This window comes from Pteropus vampyrus, unplaced genomic scaffold (genome assembly GCF_000151845.1).
Source record: "Pteropus vampyrus isolate Shadow unplaced genomic scaffold, Pvam_2.0 Scaffold101, whole genome shotgun sequence".
In the NCBI taxonomy this organism is placed as follows: Eukaryota; Metazoa; Chordata; class Mammalia; order Chiroptera; family Pteropodidae; genus Pteropus; species Pteropus vampyrus.
In genome coordinates, this window is record NW_011888882.1 from 6809421 (window position 1) to 6830630 (window position 21210).

The window sequence follows — 21210 nt, forward strand, 5'->3', positions numbered from 1 at the left end:
ACCATGCCAGCCTGCCATTAAGTTCTCAGTAATACCTGTTGAATGATTAGGGAGAAGTACCATAAAATATAAAAGAGTAGGGCTTTCTCTGTTACCTTGCTTAAAAGGTAACAAATATATAGCATGTTGCTTTATTTAATCAAGTTTCCTTCCTGAAAGGTGGGCATTTCCAAGAGGAGATGTTATCTGCTGACCCACTGGAACATGCTAGTGAAAGTCACAACCTTTCCTGGTGTGTATTGCCCCATTAATCTTCCTAAAACATTACTTCATATACCATGTTCTTGCCCAAAACCTAAAATGACTCTCTGTGGATCACAGTAAAAAGGTCCATATTCCTCTGCCTGGTTTTTATGGAGCATCTATCTGAGATTTTTATTCTTATTTCCCTTTTCTCTCCAACATGCACTCTGCTCTCATTAGGCAAGTATCTTCTGTTCTTCCTGAAACATGCAGATCATGGTTGAAATACCTCCACTCTGCTCATCTAAATTTTACTCACCTTTCAAGGTCAAGATCGATTTCCTCCTTAAATCTCATGTCTCTTCAGCATCTTCCCAATCTTTACTACCCTTATTTTTAATTCTTGATGTACTCATAATATGTACTAAACTAATGAGCATAGCTCTTTCAAATACTGTTAGAGCTAAAGGGAATGACAGAAATTTCCTGATCACATCATATATTTCACAGATGAGGTACTTAGACCCAGAGAGGTTAAGTGACCTGCCTAAGGCCACTCAGCTACATAGTATCTGAGTAAGGATTAGAATTCATATTTCTTGACTCAGTTGGGCCTCTTTTCACTCTATTACACTTTCTGGCATTTGGTTCGTGCTATTTCCTTTACTACATTGTAAACTCTTTGAAAGAAACTTCTTACACTTCCTTTACATTCTTTATAACATAGTGACAGACAGATACGGAAGCACTGATCACTAAATCAATGTAACATATATTCCATTCGTTAACAATAAAAGATAAAAGCATTAAGTAAAATTTGACCCTAAAATACATGGAAATCTATAATTTCTTGATGTTGTAGCTCATTTCTAGTTTTTTTCTCAAAATCTTTTGCCTGACTCAATAATATCTTCAAGTTATTTTAAGAAACAAAAATAGTATAAGCTAACAATCGTCAAACATTTTCTTGTCATATATGTCTCAAAGTAATAATATACCTGAGTATATCTTATTTAATATTCTAATTAGATACTAAATACTAATTTTAGTCAACTGATCTAATCTAAGGGAAAGGTACTATGAAATACATCAAATCATATACTTTATGATGAAAAACAAAAACTTGAAAATAATGAATAAAAGAATTACTTGATAGAAAATTTTTTTCTGTTTTTAAAAAAGAACCAGTTGGTAGGTAAGCAGTAGAAAAGCCAGCAGTGTTAAAGTTATTTTAAAAATCAAACAAGCACCTTTAAAATTGTTAAATAAGATGACTTTCAAAGCGCCTTTCAAGACTAAGACCATGACTCTTCAGCTTGGAAGTTGAGTAGGAATGTGGGCAGGATAAGAAAGAGGACAAAAAGACTTAGGACTCATTTTTGACACTAGGTTCACATTCCTCCCTATAAGAATCTGACCCATTCTCTATTAAGCTCTCACTTCTGCCCTACCACTCCCCTATGCTTTATCCAAGCTGACTGCTTGCCTTATTTTGACATGGTATTGCCAGTGGTCAGCATGTCTGGAAAATGGGTACCACAGATCAGCAATGCTATAAGAATGGTTTTGCTGCTGAGAAGGTAAAGGAACCAAAAAAATTCAGGGCTACCTCAGCTCTGGTGATTAATGCCTTTCCTTATTCCCTGATGCTAATCACCACTGTTGACTTCAAAACACCATCAGCCTTGACTCTTGGCCAAATAGCAGAGATAAAAGCTATTCATCTTTTAGCATTTACTGAGAATATACTGAGCACAGGACACAAAACACAAGTACTTTCTAACTAATGCTTTCATTTGAAATACATGAAATGAAATCAAGCATACAACAGAGAAAGAAAAAGGAAACATCTCTTAACAACTCCCCAAGAGAAACTGATAGTATAGTTTAAGTACAACAATATTTAGACTAATATGATATAATCAAGATTAATAAACAGATGAAAGCTAAAACATGTAGTTGATGGATCTCCTTTCCTGAAATACAAAGAACCAAGGAAGAAAGCTAATGAACAAAAAGTTGACAGTGAACAATGTGTACACCCATGCATATGCATCAACTGATATATTTTTCTGCTCAGACTTTTTACAAGCACACCTGGCCACCTGTCATTATTTTTACGACATAAATAACAAACTACTCTTGCAAATAGTTACTTGTGAGCACAGTTATCAGTTGAGGAAACAATTTTCTGCAGGTGTAAAAATTATATTTCTCAATAAGGAAAATTTAGGTATAGTCAGTTTACTCATTAAGCCTTTAGAATTCTGTTTTTGCTTCTTTTTTTGAATAGGGTTCTTTCATTTTTGATCCATAGATGTTAACTCTAACATAAATGGTTCTCAAACTTTGTGGTTCAGGATCCCCTTACACTCTTAAAAATTATTGAGGAACAGAAGAGCTTTTGTTATCTCTCCTAATATTTACTGTATTAGAAATTAACACTGAAAAAAATTAAACTATTAATTAACTTATTTAAAATAACGATAAAACCATTACATCCAATCCATCAAATTAAGACAAATAACATTTTCATGAAAATAATTATATTTTACAAAATGAAAATAACTTAGTAAGAAGTATGACGTCTTTTTACATTTTTTGCAAATCTCAGTAATGTCTGGCTCAATAGGAGAAGGATTCTCATATCTGCATCTACATTCAATCTATTGTAATATGTTGTTTTGTTTGAAATATATTAGAACATTTGGCTTCACACAGACATGCAGTTAGAAAAAGGAAAAGTATTTTAATAGTCTTATCAGATAATTGTGGATATTCTTCTTTGATGCTACATGAAAACTCAACAAGAACTTTCTTCCAAAGAACACACTATGGAAAGAGGGGGAAAAGAGTAACTTTATAGTGGAGAAACCAGACAAACACTACTTCAGATAAGTGTGATCAAGGTTAACATCAACAGTGTTGAGTCACGTTGATAGCATGTACCCTTGATACGATGTTTGAAAATAGCGCTTGACCTCTGTGGTCTTCCTCCCCAAAGTCCATAATTCCAGTCTAATCATGAGAAACATCAGACAAGTCCCAACTGAAGGGCATTCTACAAAACAACTGACCAGTACTCCTCAAAACTGTCAAGGTCATCATAAACAAGCAAAGTCTGACAAACTGTTACAAACTGACAAAGTCACAAACTGCCAAGAGGAGCTTAAGAAGACATAACAACTAAAGGTATGTGGTATTCTGGATGGGATCATGAAATAGAAAAAGGACATTAGGCAAAAACTAAGGAAATCTTAATGAAATAAGGACTTAAGTTAATAATAAATCAGTATTGGTTCATTAATTATAATAAACGAACCATAATTAGGTAAGATGTCAGTAATAGGAAACTGAATTTGAGAGTATGTGGAAATTCTCTATATTATCTTCTGAATTTTTCTATAAACCTAAAACTGCTCTAAAAAAATACTGTTTTAAAATCATTAAAAACTTGACAAAAATAGTTTTTAAAATGTTAGTTGCAATGTAGAATCTGAAACAATATCAGTGTCTTTTAAAAATTCTATTATAGTAGAATCCATTAGCCTTTCTTGTACTTTAAATGGATCTTTTGTCATGCATGATTTTGTAAGAGTATTCACTGGTTGTTAGAAAATATTGGTTCAATGAGTTATGCAGATCTTCCCAGTGTTGACACGTTTAATTATATGAAATCAAAACTTTGCATTTATTAATATCACCATCAATTTCATCAAGAAATGTATGAAAATTAGGAAGCTGTCAAGTTCATGGTGGGAGCAATAAGTTTTCCAAAATTTTAATTTTCACTTGTTTGCTCAAATTCTATCACTGGCAACAAATACTTTTAGTTGTTTTTCTTAACACGAGAGTCTTACTTCATTCATTTTAAAGAAAATGTCAAATATTGTAAGAAAATATCTGCCAAGCCTGAATAACCATAGTTTGTCAGTCACTCTTTCAAGTAAAATGGCCTTCCATGAAAAAAGTAGCTAGTTCAGCTAGTGACTCACACAATTGCAGAAGTGCTTTTCCTCAAGATAACTGCTGTATTTGGTATATAGCACAAGTATCTACACATAAAGATGTGCACTTCCTTCATCATAAAGAATATTAAAAAGACATGTTCTCAAGGGTTGAGATTTAACCAAATTAATCATTTTTACTGTTTCTTCAGTGACATTCTTGAGTGATACTATTGGGGGTTTTTTGGTTTGGGTTTTGGTTTTGGTTTTTTACGGTGATTGCATAGGCAATGAAGAATACAATATATTTTAGTGCTACTACCTTGATTCAGCTAAGGCTCCAGCAGTTTTACCTATCATTGCTTTTGTACCATTACCGCAAAGGTCGCCACAGTGAAAAAGGTAAATAATGTCTTAGTATCGTTATAGAGAGTTTTGACCTCCAGGAAGTCTAGAAGTCTAAAAACCACACTTTGAGAACCACTGACTTAGGTAAACATATTTCTGACTTCTCTACTACACATGAATTAAGCCAAACAACTATGTCCAGGTAAAAATGGAAACCGGAATGCTCATGTCATGTCCACAGAGATGAATCTGTTTCACATTCCTTTACCACCACTCTGAAATGGAGGAAGTGACAAGAACAAAGACCACCCAGACATATTCTCCTTTTCCTTCCCACAGTCCTCTAAAACAGGGTTTCCCCACCTTTTTCATAACATGGCAAGGAGAAAAAAAACAATCATATTTTCATTAAAGAATAAGGCAATGAGGCTACCCAAGGCTTGAGGTCCCTAGCCTAGAGATATAGGCCATATATGGCCTTGAGGAGATGTGCCCATTTCCAGTGGCAATGCCAAGGTACACGGGTTAGACAGTTCTGTACTGAGGTTCTCCACACATGTGGGGCTCTCAGCCTGGACGATGTCTGTTTCATGCTCCAGAAAAGGCTCAAAGCTTAGTCAGATGTGGGAATCCACAAAGTATCTGAATGTATTTCATGGCAAGACCAGATTTATGTTAAAGAGTTGATGTAACTGAATGTAACTTGTCCAAACATTTTCAGATATAGTGCAGTGATTAAGAGTGCAGAAACTGATTGCCACTTACTAGCTGTGTGATCTTGGAAAAGTAACTTAAGATCTCAGTGCCTCAATTTTTCCACCTATAAAAAGGAAACAATAATAGTGCCTACCCATTTTAAGTATAAAATGAGTTAATACATAAAAAGTGCTTAAAATGATGCCTAATATGTAGCAATGTTCACTATTATTATTATGCAGGAGCTATAGGGTCTCCTAATTGGGATTGCTCCTCTGAGCATGACAGTGTTAAATTGCAGATTTGCAAAGACAGAAGCCCAGAGATACCAAGAGGCTCAATGTTAACCTGCAGGATTCCAGATCTAAGGGAACATGCTTGGAGCAGCAGGGGAGAGAGATGTGAGAAGTGAGGAATGTCCTGGGCCTTTTTAGTTTACTTATGGCATACATCAAGGGTTTATAGTTAAAACCTTCTTGTATCTGTTAAGATACTAACTGACAAATGTCTACCTAATATATAAGTCTGTAAATATATTATTTTTCCTTAGGAAAGGCCATGGCTCAAAAATAATCGTTACAGACTATAAACCCATATACTTTTTGCCAAAGGTTTTTATTTATTTGTTTTTCTCATGATGGTGTTAGGAGTTGTGGTTATGAACCTCAGGCTTCAGGAGCTTCCCAGAAAACTCGAATAGGACCGTCCCAGACACATCAGATCACCGCTTCTTTACTTTGGGTTAGATGTGTTTTCTTTACTAAGTAGTTTTTGGCTACTACTTAGCCTGGCTAATAAGATCATTATAATTAATTGTTTTAGTTACATATGAAGCTGAATGATTTTAAGAGTCCTCTTCATGCAAGTATTCAATATCTGTATTGCTGGTTGTAAAGAAATTACAATTTCTTTACAAGAAAGTAGACTGACCACTTAAAAATGTAGCCCTTCCTCAAACATCCCTCACAGCTTAATACTAGTATCTAACCCCACACATCATGTCAATGTCTTTTTTCAGTCATTCAGTGCTTGTCTGATGTGGTAAACGTCCCACAATTACAATGCAGATAAAAAGTAAACCTATCCATGCAAAGCCACTGACAAATGAGGATCTCATCAACTTGAAGAGGAGAAAAAAATCAACAAGGATAATGATACCATAAAAATTTTTTAAAGTAATTGAAACATTCATGAATTAAAAGATTTTGAAAAAACTGATGAAATCTTTAAATATTTTAGTAAAAATGATTTTCTGTGCAATCGAACAACCAACTCATGAAGTGTGGTGTGCAGTAATTTACTAACCTAAAATTTTGTCAAGAAAGCTATGCCAAAAATAAATAGTAATTTGACCATTATTATTCTAGGAATTATTATTCTACTTCATAGTTGCAATTATAATTCATATTTTTGTCAAATAAGATAAAGATTATTTATTTTTATGTGTTACTTCTATTTTTCATGATAAAGTCCCAATCAATGTTCTTCCCCACTATCCCTAGACAGTAGACTATGAAGATTTTGGTCCCTCATTCATGGCCTTTTCCTGGTACGAAGTCTCCTGAAGTAATGAAAACATTAAAAATATAGATAAATATTTTTATCTACTCAGTACCTGCCCCAAGAGACCATCTGTGCCTTAGTACTCCAAGATACAACAGGTCTATCTTTCCCCTTTCCTACTAGGTCTCCTTCTGTGGAAGGAAGAAGCTTATTTCTCTGGCAAAGTACATAAAACTTAAATGGAAGCCTTAATAGGAATTCACCTGAAGATATTAGGTTACTAGAATCTTGATAAGATTGATCCAGTCGAGGTGTGAAGGGCCCACGTCACGCAGAATGGCTTTCACAAACAGTGATTTGACATTATCACTTTCAGAGGATCCTACTTGGACTTATACCTTATTGGTTTTGAAGTGCTTTATTTATGTAATAAAAAGTGTAGATTAGATTCATCTCTCTGGTTTAAAAATTACAAATTTACATTGGTTAGATGTAATTTAGTCATTAGCTTTTCAGAAAAGTACTCATAAAATGGCTGGCAAGCATAAATAAAGACTTTCTCTCCCCCCTTGCTGAAAAACAATTCTTTTTTTTTAGTTACCTAAAAGTCAAGATAAATCAGAGACCAGTTGGAATGATAACTTATACATTACAATTGAGATATTAAGCTTAAAGTTATATGTAATTGGAATTTGTTTTTCTCAAGATTAATAGTCAATACATATATTGAACATCCACTGAGGACTGAGAATTCCAGAGCTTTTAAAAGACAGAATTCAAATTTATAATGAATCTGCAATCAAGGTCTTTCTCATTCATATGAATGTGTGTATATACACTTTTTTTCTCTGTTGAATACATTATTATATAATACAGATGTCATCATTACAGAAATTCACTTTCTTTGACCCTGGCCCAAACAGGTCAGATATTATGGCAATAGTAGATGGGCAATAAGAACAAGAAATGGATATTCTTTCATGTCATACTTCCTTGGATCATGGTAACATTACGTCATCTTCCTTTCTCCACATACTAACCACACCTCAATTTAAAACGATAATAATAATAATTTTCTTGTGTTTGGCTTTTACAAAATACTCCTAAAATTAATTTTAGTTTTGCTTCCAGCAACAGTTGACAATTCTCTCGGTATTTCTAATTTTGCTTTTGAGTCCTTCCTTCTAAGTGCAAATTTTGTGCCAATATCTATAAAAAGCACATGGCATATACAGATGAGTATTTCCCTTAATGAGACTTTTAAATCAGTTCTGACTCTGTGAATAGTATTTTAAAATCTGAAACAGGTAGAAAGGAAAATGTGAAGTATTTTAACATGTGAAAAGGCCAATGAGTCTGGACGCGTCTGGATACTTACTCTCTCACACAGCTCTTCAAATGTGCAGTCGGCAATGGTTCCACAGGCTTTATTCAGCCGCAGCTCTCTGCCTTGCACTTTTAGAATCCTTGGTCTAGTTACTATGGGAACATGAACAAAGACTCAATCTTGTCTGGATAATTACTATAAAATTCATCTCTTACAGATAGGAAATGCATAGCTTGATGAATAATAGCACATGATTCAACACATAAATTAGACAAAATGCTGATACAATGACTGCCACTTGAGCGTGGCATCAACCCATATACAGCAATGGAACTTATTAATTGGTCAGTGGAGATTGGGCATTGTGTTCTAAATGTATTCTCTTTCAAGAGAAATTAACTTACGTACAATCATTTTGTTTCTGAGCCAGCTCATCAAACAACTTATCCATGACAGCCTCCACATCAGCTTCACTTGTGCTACAGTGAAAAGAATAATAGAATATGAAATTAATAACACTTGAAGCCAACATCAAACAGCTGCCAGAGCCTGCTTAGCTTTTTGCCCATAAAAAAAAAAAAAAAAAAGAGAGAACAGGATGTTATGCTCTAAATACAAACATTAGATTTAGAATACACTTAAAAGCAGAGAATATTAACTCTCAGGTAGATGATTCTGCCTTATTTGCATACACTGAAAGACTTCTGTGCTTCTGGCTGTTTCCAGTAATGAGAGGATACAGGCAGAGTAAATCCACTAATACTATGTGTACACAATGAGAAGAAAGGCTTCTGGCTCTCTCTTGCATGCAAAACAAGAGCAAATAGACAAGGCAGTCAAGCATCCAGCAAAGTATCCTTTGAAATCTCTACTGAGAGGGTACATGTGAAATTAAATATTGAAGCTGCTATTTTTTTAAAAAATTCAAGTCAAGCCACTGACTAAAAGCATCAAACACGCAGAATTAAATTACCAGCTTCAAAATATCAACTTGGTCTACACATCAATAACTTTATCAGACTTTGAGTATAAGGACAATTATAAACCACACAGTTTCTCTCAAAAGTGTCCCTGCTGGAAATTCAAGAAAACTCTCCCTCTATGATGCCCACCATTGCAGCTACTATGAAGTTAGTCTCATCAAAGAATCTTTTGTATTCTAATTAGAAATCACCATATGGTTTAGGGAATCCACATATATAAATGTGATAATACTATGCCCTTTTTTTCTCTCACCTTTTTTTTTTAAAGAGGGGTTGATAAATTAACAGTCAACAAAATAAAATAAACTGGCAGAAGAAATAAATGCTGTTAAAAAAAAAAACTGCAAGTGAAAATGTAAGTTTATGTAAACTACATACAAACTTATACAGGATGACCCGTCAATATGCTTAATTTTGACACTCACTCTTATCTAGGTGTGGAAGCAATTAAACTCTATTCTGGACATCTATCTTAATGAAGTCTTATTGAAAACTAATATGACAAATTATTTTCTTTTTAGATTAAGTTTAAACTAAGCCAAACTAATTTCCCCCTTGAGATAATTATCGGATAGTAAGCATTTAACACACAAACACTTAATTCTTCAACTGTCCTACAGAAAATGCCTTTAAAATGCAACAAAGCGCACAGTCATTATGAAGGGTTTGGAATTGTCATATTCCAAGTAATAACAACTCCACCTCAAAGGACCTTAAAAACATTATTTTAAACAATTTTTGGAAATAAGGAATAAATGAATTTAAAAACAAAAAAAAATAACATTGCAGGGGAAATGCTATTTGACTTATATAAAGCCTTGCACATTTGAATAGAGAGCCATATTAAGATAATAAAATGATGCTACAGAAAGAGAATTATAGAGACAAAAAAACAATTTTAAAGGTACAAAGAAATCACACAAGCCAACAATGTAAATGTCGATGCCATGCCAAACACACGTATGTTTAGATGGCTTTGTCAACCTCTACCTTGCAATGGCAGTGCACACCTGCACAACTGCTGAAGAAGTGAGCTACTTTTTAAGAGATATAGAAAGGAGAGAGCGATGCCAGCCACCCAGGACATCTGCTAGCTTTCACAAAGTTAACTTCTTCTTAGGACAAGCATGTTACCCAATATAGGGGGAGAACTGAATTCTGAAAAATTACCATGACAGAAGACAGTTACATTTCTAAAAGTATATCTGATGAACCAACAATTGCTTACAAACTTCCTCAATGGTAATTTCTTTTTTACTCTGCGCTCTAATATACTATAATATTAAAATGTGGCTCACTAGACTTTAGTCAGGCCACATCTTCTACATCATCTATGAAACTACTATATGTGATTTTATTTATGATGACATTATATTTGAAAGTACACAATTATTTTTATTATAACAGTATCTTACATAAGAATTCTATTATATGATCATAAAAACTTACTCAAAAGTTACAACGTGCAAAATAAAAAATCTTATTGGTGTTAAGTGGTCTAAAAGTAAATATTCATAAAAGCAGTTTATATAATTTACAATTGAAGACACTTACTCATCTAAGCCAACCTGCATTTGACCTCAAGGAGCAAGTTCTACTAACTTGCTGGGGGACAGGAACCTTATCTTCATATTGTCTTAAAAGGGGCTAGTGTGTGTTTTGGTTTTATGAGATGCATCTATACTGACATGAAATAAATAAAGATGCTATGACAGGAATCCTTATCAGAAAGGAATATATTCATAATCCTTTAACGAATGACTTAAAGGATAACACTAGTCTTCCCACATTCCACTCAGACTTCAGATTTCCTTACTTAAGAGGAGTCATCAGAGTTTATCTGAGAATTAGAAATATGAAAAGAAAAATTAAAACTTACCTATCTAAATTAGCCTAAAAGATTCAGTTTTACTTACTATCCAGGTTCGTATCTGGTTTAAACATCTTTGAGTATGTTTGTAATTCTAGTAAAAATTTTGGATGATTCTTAACTATTTTAATGTATCACACAGGGAATAACTAAAGCTATCATTTGGTGAGCAACTAGTATGTGACAGTTAATTTACTGATACCACCCTCACTTCACCATGCAGTCTGTATTATACCATTTTTACAGAAGAGAAAACTGAGATTCAGAGAGTTAAGTCACTTATTTAAGATCTGAATAAAAATTAAAATTTTCTGTATCACAGGAAATATTATAAATAAAACAATATATGTATATCAAACCAGAAAACATAGTGGCAACATTTATGGCAGACAATATTATCAATGCATTAAAAAAAATAAAAAATAAAAAAACTCCAACAGATAAAAAAATTGAATACCCCAGTAGAAAAACTGTCAAAGGACTTGAACAGGCAAACTGCATTAAAAAAATAACTCAATGGGCAAGAAGCATATGTAAAATTGTCCATTCTTACTAGTAATAACAAATGCAAAATAAAACCATGAGATGACAGTCTTTTATCCAAACTGGCTAAGGGAAAAGATAAAGTACTCAGAGCAAGTGTAAGTATAGAGAAAAAGAGGCACTGCTGGGAGGAATGCAAAACTGGTACAAGATTTCAGGACAAACGGATAATATGTAATAAAAGTATTAAAAACATGCATATCGCATCACCCAGCTATTCCACTCACAGGAATTTCACCTATGGAAACAATAATGATTAACAAAGATGTTCACTGTGACACTGCTAACATCGAAAAATTTTTTTAAAGAATCTAACTGTCCAACAATGGGGAATTTGGTCAAGTAGATTTGTATACAACCATACAATGGACTTTTTGAGTGCAACTTTTCCCTCTTGTCCTGAATTGCAATTAAGGTCCAAAGTTGATGGTTATAAGAACTAAATAACCTCAAATTCTAAAGAACACCATCAATGAGCCACCAATAACAGGATCCAGACTCCTGTCCCAATGGTTAAATGAAGAGGAAAACCAGACCTACTCCAAATGCTCCTTCTCCTTCCTTACATCACATTAGGAGGAGAAAGGGGATCAGGAGACACTGGCAGTTGTGTCTAGTATTTGTGATAAGAGCATTTTCCCTTCCTTCCCCTTAGAAAAGAAGAGGTTGATTTACCCTCCCCAAAAGTGAGTGATCAGGGGACTGGTTACCAAGAGAATCACTTAGAAAAATTAGGGGAGGCTGAAAGAAGAAAAGACTGGCTTTGGATGAGCAGAACTTTAGCAGGTTGAGAAATCAGAACATGGAAGGTGGGGTGCTAAGCCACAACAAAGCAAACCAGTTCTCACCAAAAACCTTCCAAAGTTTTGGCACTACTACATAAACTTGATGATACAGATGAGGGGTCAGGATGAAAAGTGTTTGAAAATAAGACAAAGGCAGTTCCTTAGATTCTCTCCCTTTACTCGGACATCCAGATTCCTGCACCTTCTCCACTCTAGCTGAAAATGATGAGTTTGTCATCTGGGACAATTTTAACAATGAAGAAAGGGAGAGAGATAACATACTGAAAACCTAGACATTAAACAGTGAAACCAACACTCTTCAGCATACAGAACCCTACCAGCCAAACTTCTATCCTAGGAAGTAGACAGAAATACTGGAAGAAGCTGAATAAAAAAGAAAGGTGTGTAGATACTGACATTTGGAGGTTCTTCGATGTAAACTGACCTGGTACCTTATCACCCTCCAGTGATGCTCACCAATCAATAAAACCCTACCTATGCACACAGAACTTCCAACCAGCTTTTAAATGTCTCATTCTTAAGTGTGAGTGGACAACCAAGTATTTATAGGCCTTTAAGTCTCTAGGATAAAAGATAAAGAATAAAATTAATGGAAGAAAAGATCTTAGAGGAAGCAAAGAAAAAATAGAGACCAGAAGGAGAAAACTATGCTCTAATATACCTAGAGAGAAGGGGATATTTCATCCATAAAGCAAAGGATACTGTAAACTAAAAGAACAATTAGTGCATAAGAAAAAGCTCTAAAAATGACTGCTAAGTAAAAAATTTAGGAAAGGAATTGAGAGAAAAAGTTGAAGTAATCTTTCAGAAAATATAGCAAAATGACAAAAAGATGAAAAATAAAAGAGAAAATCAAAGAATTAGAAGATCAATCCAGAAGGTTCAACATCTAACCAGAAGGAGTTCCAAAGACTAGAGAGGACCAAAAAAAAAAAGGAAAGAATCAAAGAAAAAATAAAATTAAGTTTCCTAGAACTGAAAGACATGATATTCTAAGTTAAAAGAGTGTGAACACCCAGTACCCACCCTGATGTCATAGCAGCATTATTCATGGTGGCCAAGACATGGAAACAACTGACGTGTCCTTTGACAGATGACTGGATAAAGAAGCTGTGGTACATACATACAATGGAATATTACTCAGCCATAAGAAAAGATGAAATACTGCCATTTGCAACAACATGGATGGATCTCGAGATTATCATGCTAAGCAAAATACGTCAAACAGAAAAAGCTGAGAACCACATGATCTTATGTATATGGGGGATATAAGACTGAAAGCAACATGCAAACAAGTCATGGGCACGGACAATGGTTTAGTGGTTACCAGAGGGAAGTGGGGGAGGGAGGAGGTGGATAGGGTAAAGGGAATGAAAGAGATGGTGACAGAAAGAAATCTAACTTTGGGTGGTGAATATATAATGTAATATACACATGGTATATTATTGACTTTTACACTTGAAACCAATATAATTTTAATAACCAACGTCACCTCAATAAATTTAATTTAAAATAGAATGGGGGGGAGCTCCATTCCAAGATACAGTATCATGAAATATCAAGAAATAAAGAATAAAGAAAGAATATCCTAAAAACGTAAAGAGGAAAAAAGAGGTCAAATATAAAAGGTTAAGATTCATTCACATCAAACTTTGCAACAGCAATAACGGAAACTTGAAGATAATGGTATAGTGTCTAAAATTTTCTCAAGGTACATTATTGTCAAGCTATCCATGCTGACACTATTAATCAAGCAAAATAAAGTCATTTTGAGATAAGCCCTCAAAAAATAAAGTCCCCATGTAATCTTCTCAGAAAGATACTAGTGGGTGTGCTCTATCAGAACACGGAGAAAAGTTCTGCTTCTAGTAGGACTAGGTAAGCTCTGCCCCAACTGCCCTCTTGCTGACAGCAGCTATGAACTCTGTACGAAATACAAAACAGTGAACAGAAGCAGGAGGAATCTGGAGGGGGTTGATATTTGGGAGAAGGGAGATACACAGAGCTGAGTTAACCATTTTTACAGCTTTCACATTGAAGACAATAAAGTCAGCACTGGTCATGACAACTAAAACTCAAACAGAAAACCTGCAGTCCTTCTGGCATGAAGAACCAGAGGAGTGCTGGGGGTAGCCACGCAGCTGGAAAATCAAGGGAATCCCAGAAAACGTGTTTCCAAACTCCCAAAAGGTATTAACCTTGAAAATTCCTGAAATCCTAAATTATTCTGTCTTTATCTCAATGCTTTTTCTTCTTTTCAAATAATAATGACTGTCCATAATAATAAACAGCAAATCATTTTTCTATCATAGGGTTATACTAAAAGTTTCAGCAGATTTCTGTAAAATAACAGTATAACAATAAATTCATGGCTTATCACTATTATAAACCAATATATGACAAAATTATATATTTTAATAACATGTAAAAATGGTCTCTACCTGATAGACTTTTGATAGTAGAAAAAAGAAGAAAACATTGATGCAAAATAAACGCAAAATAAAATTATTTTAAAATTTAAATATCTCAAATATTTAATATGTAAATGCTATCATTTTTTAAGTTAAAGGTTTTTTTTTTTAATACAAGCATTAGTAACCTTATCTAATAGTCCTGTCTTAACTGGTTGACAAACATTCCAGACATAGGAAAATATCATTTTGCACTGACATTGATCAAATCATTAGAATGTGTTCTAAATCACTTTTTTTTTAATTAATTATTTTTTATGGTGACATTGGTTAACAAAGTCTGGTAAGTTTCAGCTGAACATTTTAACAGTAAGGCATATATATATATACACTGTGTGTTCACCACTCATAGTTAGATTTCTTTCTGTCACCACATATTTGACCCCTTTTATCCCATCTACCTCCCCCTGCCCCATCCCCTCTACCCTCTGGTAACCACTAGTCTATTGTCCACGTCCATGAGTCTCTGTTTGTTTGTCCTGTTCACCTGTTGCTTTTAGGTTTATATCCCACATATAAGTGATATCATGTGATTTTCGACTTTTTCTGTCTGGCTTATTTCGCCTAGCATGATTATCTCAAGGTCCATCTGCATTGTCGCAAATGGTAGAATTTAATCTTTTCTTATGGCTGAGTAATATTCCATTTCTAAATCACTTTCAGGTTGGGTGGTGGAGTACATATTGCTTCATATAAGCTCATTTCCTAAGTTAATATGAATCTGGCTTTGTTTACTCACTATTACCTCCTTAAAGGCCCTATTGCCAAATACAGACACATTGGGGGTTAAGGCTTCACCTATAAATTTTAAGGGGATACAATTCAGTCCTTAACAATGAGCATTTGTATAGTTTGCAGTTTGGGGTTTCTATGAATAGTGCTACAACTACATGTCTTTGGTAAACTTACGTATACATGTCTGTTGGGTAGAGAACTCGGAGTAGGATTTCTGCTCATAGGGTAGAACTATGTTCAGCTTAGCGGATGCTGCTGCCAACTGTTTTCTACAGTGGCTGTAGCAGTGGACTCTCTCACCTGCAGTGTACAAAAAGTTCCACTTGTTTCACACCCTTGCCAACACTTGGTATTTTCTATCTCTTCCACTTTAGTGATTATGGTGGGTGCATTATAAATGATTTTAATGTAAGTTGCTTCAAATTGTTTTGGAAGTGGGCAGGGCACAAAAAAATATATATAATTTAATTAATGCAACAGTTAATCCAGAAGGCTTTTCTTAGTAATACATCATTATGATGTACATGAAATTTTAAAATCCCTTCTTAAAACTCTTAAGATCTCCTGACTTTCTTAAGTAGGAAATTTCAAGAATACAACTTTATTGTAAAAATTTCAGCCAGAGAAATGTTTTACTTCAAAATAGGAAAAAAAAATGGTATTAATAATAGAGGAAACTAGAGTTAACAGCCATGAGTCTATGATCCTCTTGTCGCTTTTCCAGTGAAACTATTTAAGAAATACAGCAACATTACCTTACACTAAAAATCTATACTCAGAAATACAACCATGCCTGTGAAGCTCTAAAGAAGAACCAGAGGTAGCTAGTTTAAAAAAAAAATAAAAACAAACAAACAAACGCACACACACAAATATTTGGCGCCCGACTAGCTCAGTTGGTAGAGCATGAGACTTAAAAAAATCAACTGTTTGGGACATAAAACCTAAGGTCAGCAATATGCATATCCAGAAAATAAATGTACAAAAAAATACACAAAGATGTAAATTATTAAAAAACACAAATAGTGATTCAAATTAGACTCAAATTACAAACATAACTTAAAAATATCTCAGCCTACCCAATAAAATTTGAGGGAGGAATGGCATGTGCATGGAAAGCTACATACCAAAGATGACATTAAATTGAATGTAACTTTTTCAGTGTAAAAGGGAGACAAATTCAGTTTTCTTTTAAGGCTACAAGAATATCGTGTCACAAAGCATGGAAGGAAATGTTCTGTTCAGCTTTGTGCAGTTTCATTTTAACCACAAAGAGGCATATCTTAAGGAGGGGTGACTTGGGTAACATCAAAATGACCAGGAGAAAACATAGGCATCAAGCTCAGATGTTATGAATTGTATCCCTTTTCTTTTCATGCAGGGAGACAGAAACATAAGCTCTTACAACTGAGTAGGGATAAAGAACTTGATTTCCTTTAATTGCTCTATCGGGGGGATGCTACGTACAGTTGTCCTTTGTGCAGATAAGATGCAAAACAGAAAATCTGCCTACAGGTTATCAGAAGTTGACCACAGGAAGAGAATTAAAGTCATTTCTGAAGGAAAAGCAGTCACACTTTTCAAATACTTTTTCTTTTGCAGGGGGTGGGGAGTGTTGGGGTGTCAGGGGCTCAAACAGAACACAAATTCTTTTTCTTTTATCTATAATGCCCTGATAAAATCCACCCATTTCATTGCTCCCATCACCTTTTGTTAAGCTCAGAAATTACAGTGGAGGGGCAGGTTTCTATTTTCTGTTGAGTAGCACCACTGTGTCTTTAAGTCAGAAAAGCCCTGGACTCAACCAGCATTTCACTGCCAGGAAATTTGGCATCAACTCGTACAGGAATCCTGTGAGTACAGTATCTTGGATTAAAAGCCTGATTGCTTTGGAAGAATAAGAATCATGATTTATTTTTCCATATTAAATTAGTAAACAGAGAGGAAAGTAACCAGTCATTCTTATTTTTAGAAAATTTCTAAAGCTGAAATCAGGCATTCAACATAAAATGTAAAACTTAGTCTCAAGAAATAGAATGTCAAAAAAAGACTTATTATTCCTGGATCATTTTAAATTCTCAACAAAAATTCCCAAACAAGTGGAGGTTTCTAGAAGAGGGTCACACATGAATATAAATGGAAATTAATTTCTTCAAGAACCTCCTACTTCATTATAGTTGACTCAGGGGAACAGAATGCTAACCACACTTTGCCCCTTCATCCCCTTTTAAAAATCAACAGCTTGTTAAGGTATCAACAAGCAGAATAGGGTTGGCTTTCCTTGTTCCCTCTCTCTCCATGTTCTCTATTCCAGAGAGCCAAAGTTGATTCAACGAGGGAGAAATTTCCCCTTCCTCTTAGAGTTCTTGTGCCAAATATCCCTGGCAGTGAGCCTTCTCACTCTACTGATTCCTTGTGCATTCAGGCTGTACAGCTCTTTGTGCTCATACCAAACGTAATGTGGGGCTGGAGGCAGGTCCAAGACTAAGTTGGTTTATACTTGCCTTAATATAAAACAGACTTGGTTGCATTTCAAATCCTGTAGGCTTGTTTTACATAACGGAATCAGTTTTAGGATGGATTTTGTCCTAGTATTTATCTTCCTCTCAATCACTCAAAGGCTTAATTGACTGCTCAGAGATCCATTTCAGTTTCTAAATTTCCCACCCTTCTCAATCACCTGGAGAGTAACTTACCTGGTTCCATTAATCTTGATCTGTGTATAATACAGAAAGTGGGACTTAGCACGTTTTGCTCTCAAATTCCAGGCCTTCACTCCCCCTTCTCAGCCCCAACTCCATATAAAATTTCTACAATTTATATATTGCATTTCCGCCCAAATAAATCAGTGATGTAACATATAGAATTGCAAGTTGGTAGATCCAAAATTATTTCTTTTTCATAAAATTTCAGAAAGGCTTTATATAGTAAAGATTTTTTTTTAAATAAATAAAAATGAAAAAGAAGCTAAAGAGTATGAAGCTCTAACTCCTCTTCAGGAGAAGAAGATGGTCACATCCATCTGAGAAAGAGAAGCCAGGCATTTTAATAGATAAAAAAACGTTCACAGCAGTAACTAAAAACCTAGGACTTTTGCCAGATTAGCTTTTCTAATGCTGAAGATTGTACCTTTATGTGATCTATTTGAAGATGAAATAACAAGACGATAAGAGTTCTAAAGAAATCTAAAAACTTTATTCTGTACTTTTATATGTATAAAGTATACATATTATCTCCTGACATGTACATATTGGGTATATCGCTTATTTACACTTTACTAGATGAGTACAGCCATACAATTGAATACTTCGTCAATGTGTTTAGCTAGAAATGGTGGGCCAGCTCTATTCTGGCCCTGTCTGGCCTGCTGAAAAACAAACACACTGATATGCTATTGTCAAATTACACTTCGATAAAGGAATAGAAGATAAAAGGTGTGCTGAGTTGACTGATGAAATCTGATGTCAAAGTATACGCAAGATGAATTTCTTTTGCTGCTGTACCACTTTTTAGGTAATGTTTCAAAGAGTTTCAAACCCTTGAAATTAATTTTAATTTAGTAGTCCTTGAGTTAACACAAGATTAATAAATAATTAAATGTGTGTCTAAATTATGTCAAATAGGACATTTTTGTGATTTTAACAGACAAAATAAACAGCCTAGCTGACTATGCCCTACATGATGTAAAGTAGAAAGCTGTGGGGTTTTTTTTTTAGTAAAAGTTATAAGTTTGTAATGTCACAGAGCCTTGCTCATTCATAAAATATCAACAAGCATTCTTATAAGAAAGATACTACTGTGCATCTCCTTTTGAGAACCAATATTTGTTCCCAACTATAGTTTCCCACGTTTTTCCTATAGGTGGCCTTATAGAACAGATTCATTATGATTACTGACCTCTGAATTACCAAAACAGACAGCAACACACAATGTTTCTTTTTGAATTTGAGACATTTCAGTTTGAATGAAACTTTATACTTCTTATAAATACTTCTTCACTAAAAAAAAAAAAAATGTGTGTGTATGTATGGTGGGAGAGAGAGGGGGAGAGAGAGAAAGTTATTAAAAGAATTAAAATGTTACATTAAAATCATTCACTTATATGGAATTAAATAGCACACTCCTAAAGAACCAATGAGATAGATAAATAAATAAATAAATAAATAAATAAATAAATAAAACAAAAGAGAAATTAGAAAATACTTTGAGACAATGAAAATGAAGACACAACATACCAAAACTTATGGGATGCAGCTAAAGTAGTACTTACAGAGAAATTTATAGCTATAAATGCCTTCATTAAAAAAGAAGAAAAATCTCAAACCAACAACTTAACCTTCTACTGTAAGATTCTGGACAAAGAAAACTAAACCTAAAACAAGCGGAAGGAAGAAAATAATAAGGATTAAAGTGGAAATTAATGAAATGTAGAATAGAAAAATATAGCAAATCAACAAAACCAAATGTTGGTTCTTTGAAAAGGTGAACAAAATTAATAAACCATTAGCCAAACGGACCAAGAAAAAAGAGAAGACTAAATTACCAAAATCAGAAATGAAAAAGAAGACATTACTACTGATCTTATAGAAAGAAAAAGTAATATAAGAGGAAACTATTAGCAAATGTATACCAACAAATTAGATAACCTAAACGAAATGGACAAATTCCTAGAAAGACAGAAATTACTGAAATTGACTCAAGAAGAAAAAGAAACTCTAGAGGACAGAAAACTTCCCAACACATTCTACCAGGTCTGTATTACTTGACAAAAACATCACCAGAAGAAAACTACTGACTGATATCTTTTATGAATATAAACACAAAAATCCTTAACAAAATACTAGCAAATTAAATCCAGTAACATATAAAAAGGATTATACACCATGACCAAGTGAGATTTATCCAAGAAACACAATGTTGATTTAAAATTCAATAATAAAAAAGACAAATGGCTCAATTTAAAAATGTGCGACGTATCTAAAGACCTTTCCCTAAGCAGATATACAGTCAACAAGCACACAAAAAAGACGTTCAACACCATTAGCCATCAGAGAAATCAAAATAAAAACCACAGTGAGATGTTATTTCACACTCACTAGGATTGTGTTTAGGTTGAATTGTGTTTTCCCTCCAAAATATGTGTAAGTCCTGATCCCCAGCACTTCAAAATGTGTCTTTATTTGGAAATAGGGTCATTGTAGATATAATTAGTTAAGTTGATGAGCTTGTAATTCAATATGACTAATGTCCCTATAAGAAGAGAAAAGAGACACACAGGAAGATGGCCGTGTGAAGACAGATGCAGAGATTGGAGTGACACGTCTACAAGCCAAGGAACACAAAGTATTGATGGCACATAACAGAAACCAGAAGAGGAAAAGAATATGTCTCCCCTACAAGTTTAGAAGGAGTGTGACCCTGTCAAAATCTTGATTTTGGATTTCTGGCCTCCAGAACTGTGAGACAACAAATTTCTGTTGTTTTTTTTTTAAGTCACCCAGTTTATGGTACTTTATAACAACATCCTTAGGAAACTAATATAGATGGCTAGAATCAAAAAGATAGATAATAACAAGTGTTAGCACAGAGAAATGGTAACCCTCATACACTACTGGTGGGAATATGAAATAGTATGACTGTCTTTGAAAAACAGTCTGGAATTTCCTTAGAAGAATAACATAGAATTATCATACCCAGAATTTCCAATCTTAAGTTTATACAAGAGAAATAAGAATAAAAGTCCTCACAAAAGATTGCACATCAATGTTCATAGTAGCATTATTCACAATGGCCAAAAA

General features: G+C 34.1%; 1 protein-coding gene across 2 annotated transcripts in view; it reads right to left on the reverse strand.

Annotated features, from left to right (window-relative positions):
• Positions 1-21210, reverse strand: part of AFG1L (AFG1 like ATPase) — a 128913-nt gene that overhangs the window by 22891 nt on the left and 84812 nt on the right. For both annotated transcript variants that reach the window (XM_011364857.2, XM_023533403.1), the window contains 2 exons: positions 8413-8483; positions 8056-8156 (listed from right to left, as the gene is read on the reverse strand). In XM_011364857.2, the coding sequence (XP_011363159.2) occupies positions 8056-8156; positions 8413-8483 (172 nt within the window). The remainder of the gene's footprint in view (positions 1-8055; positions 8157-8412; positions 8484-21210) is intronic.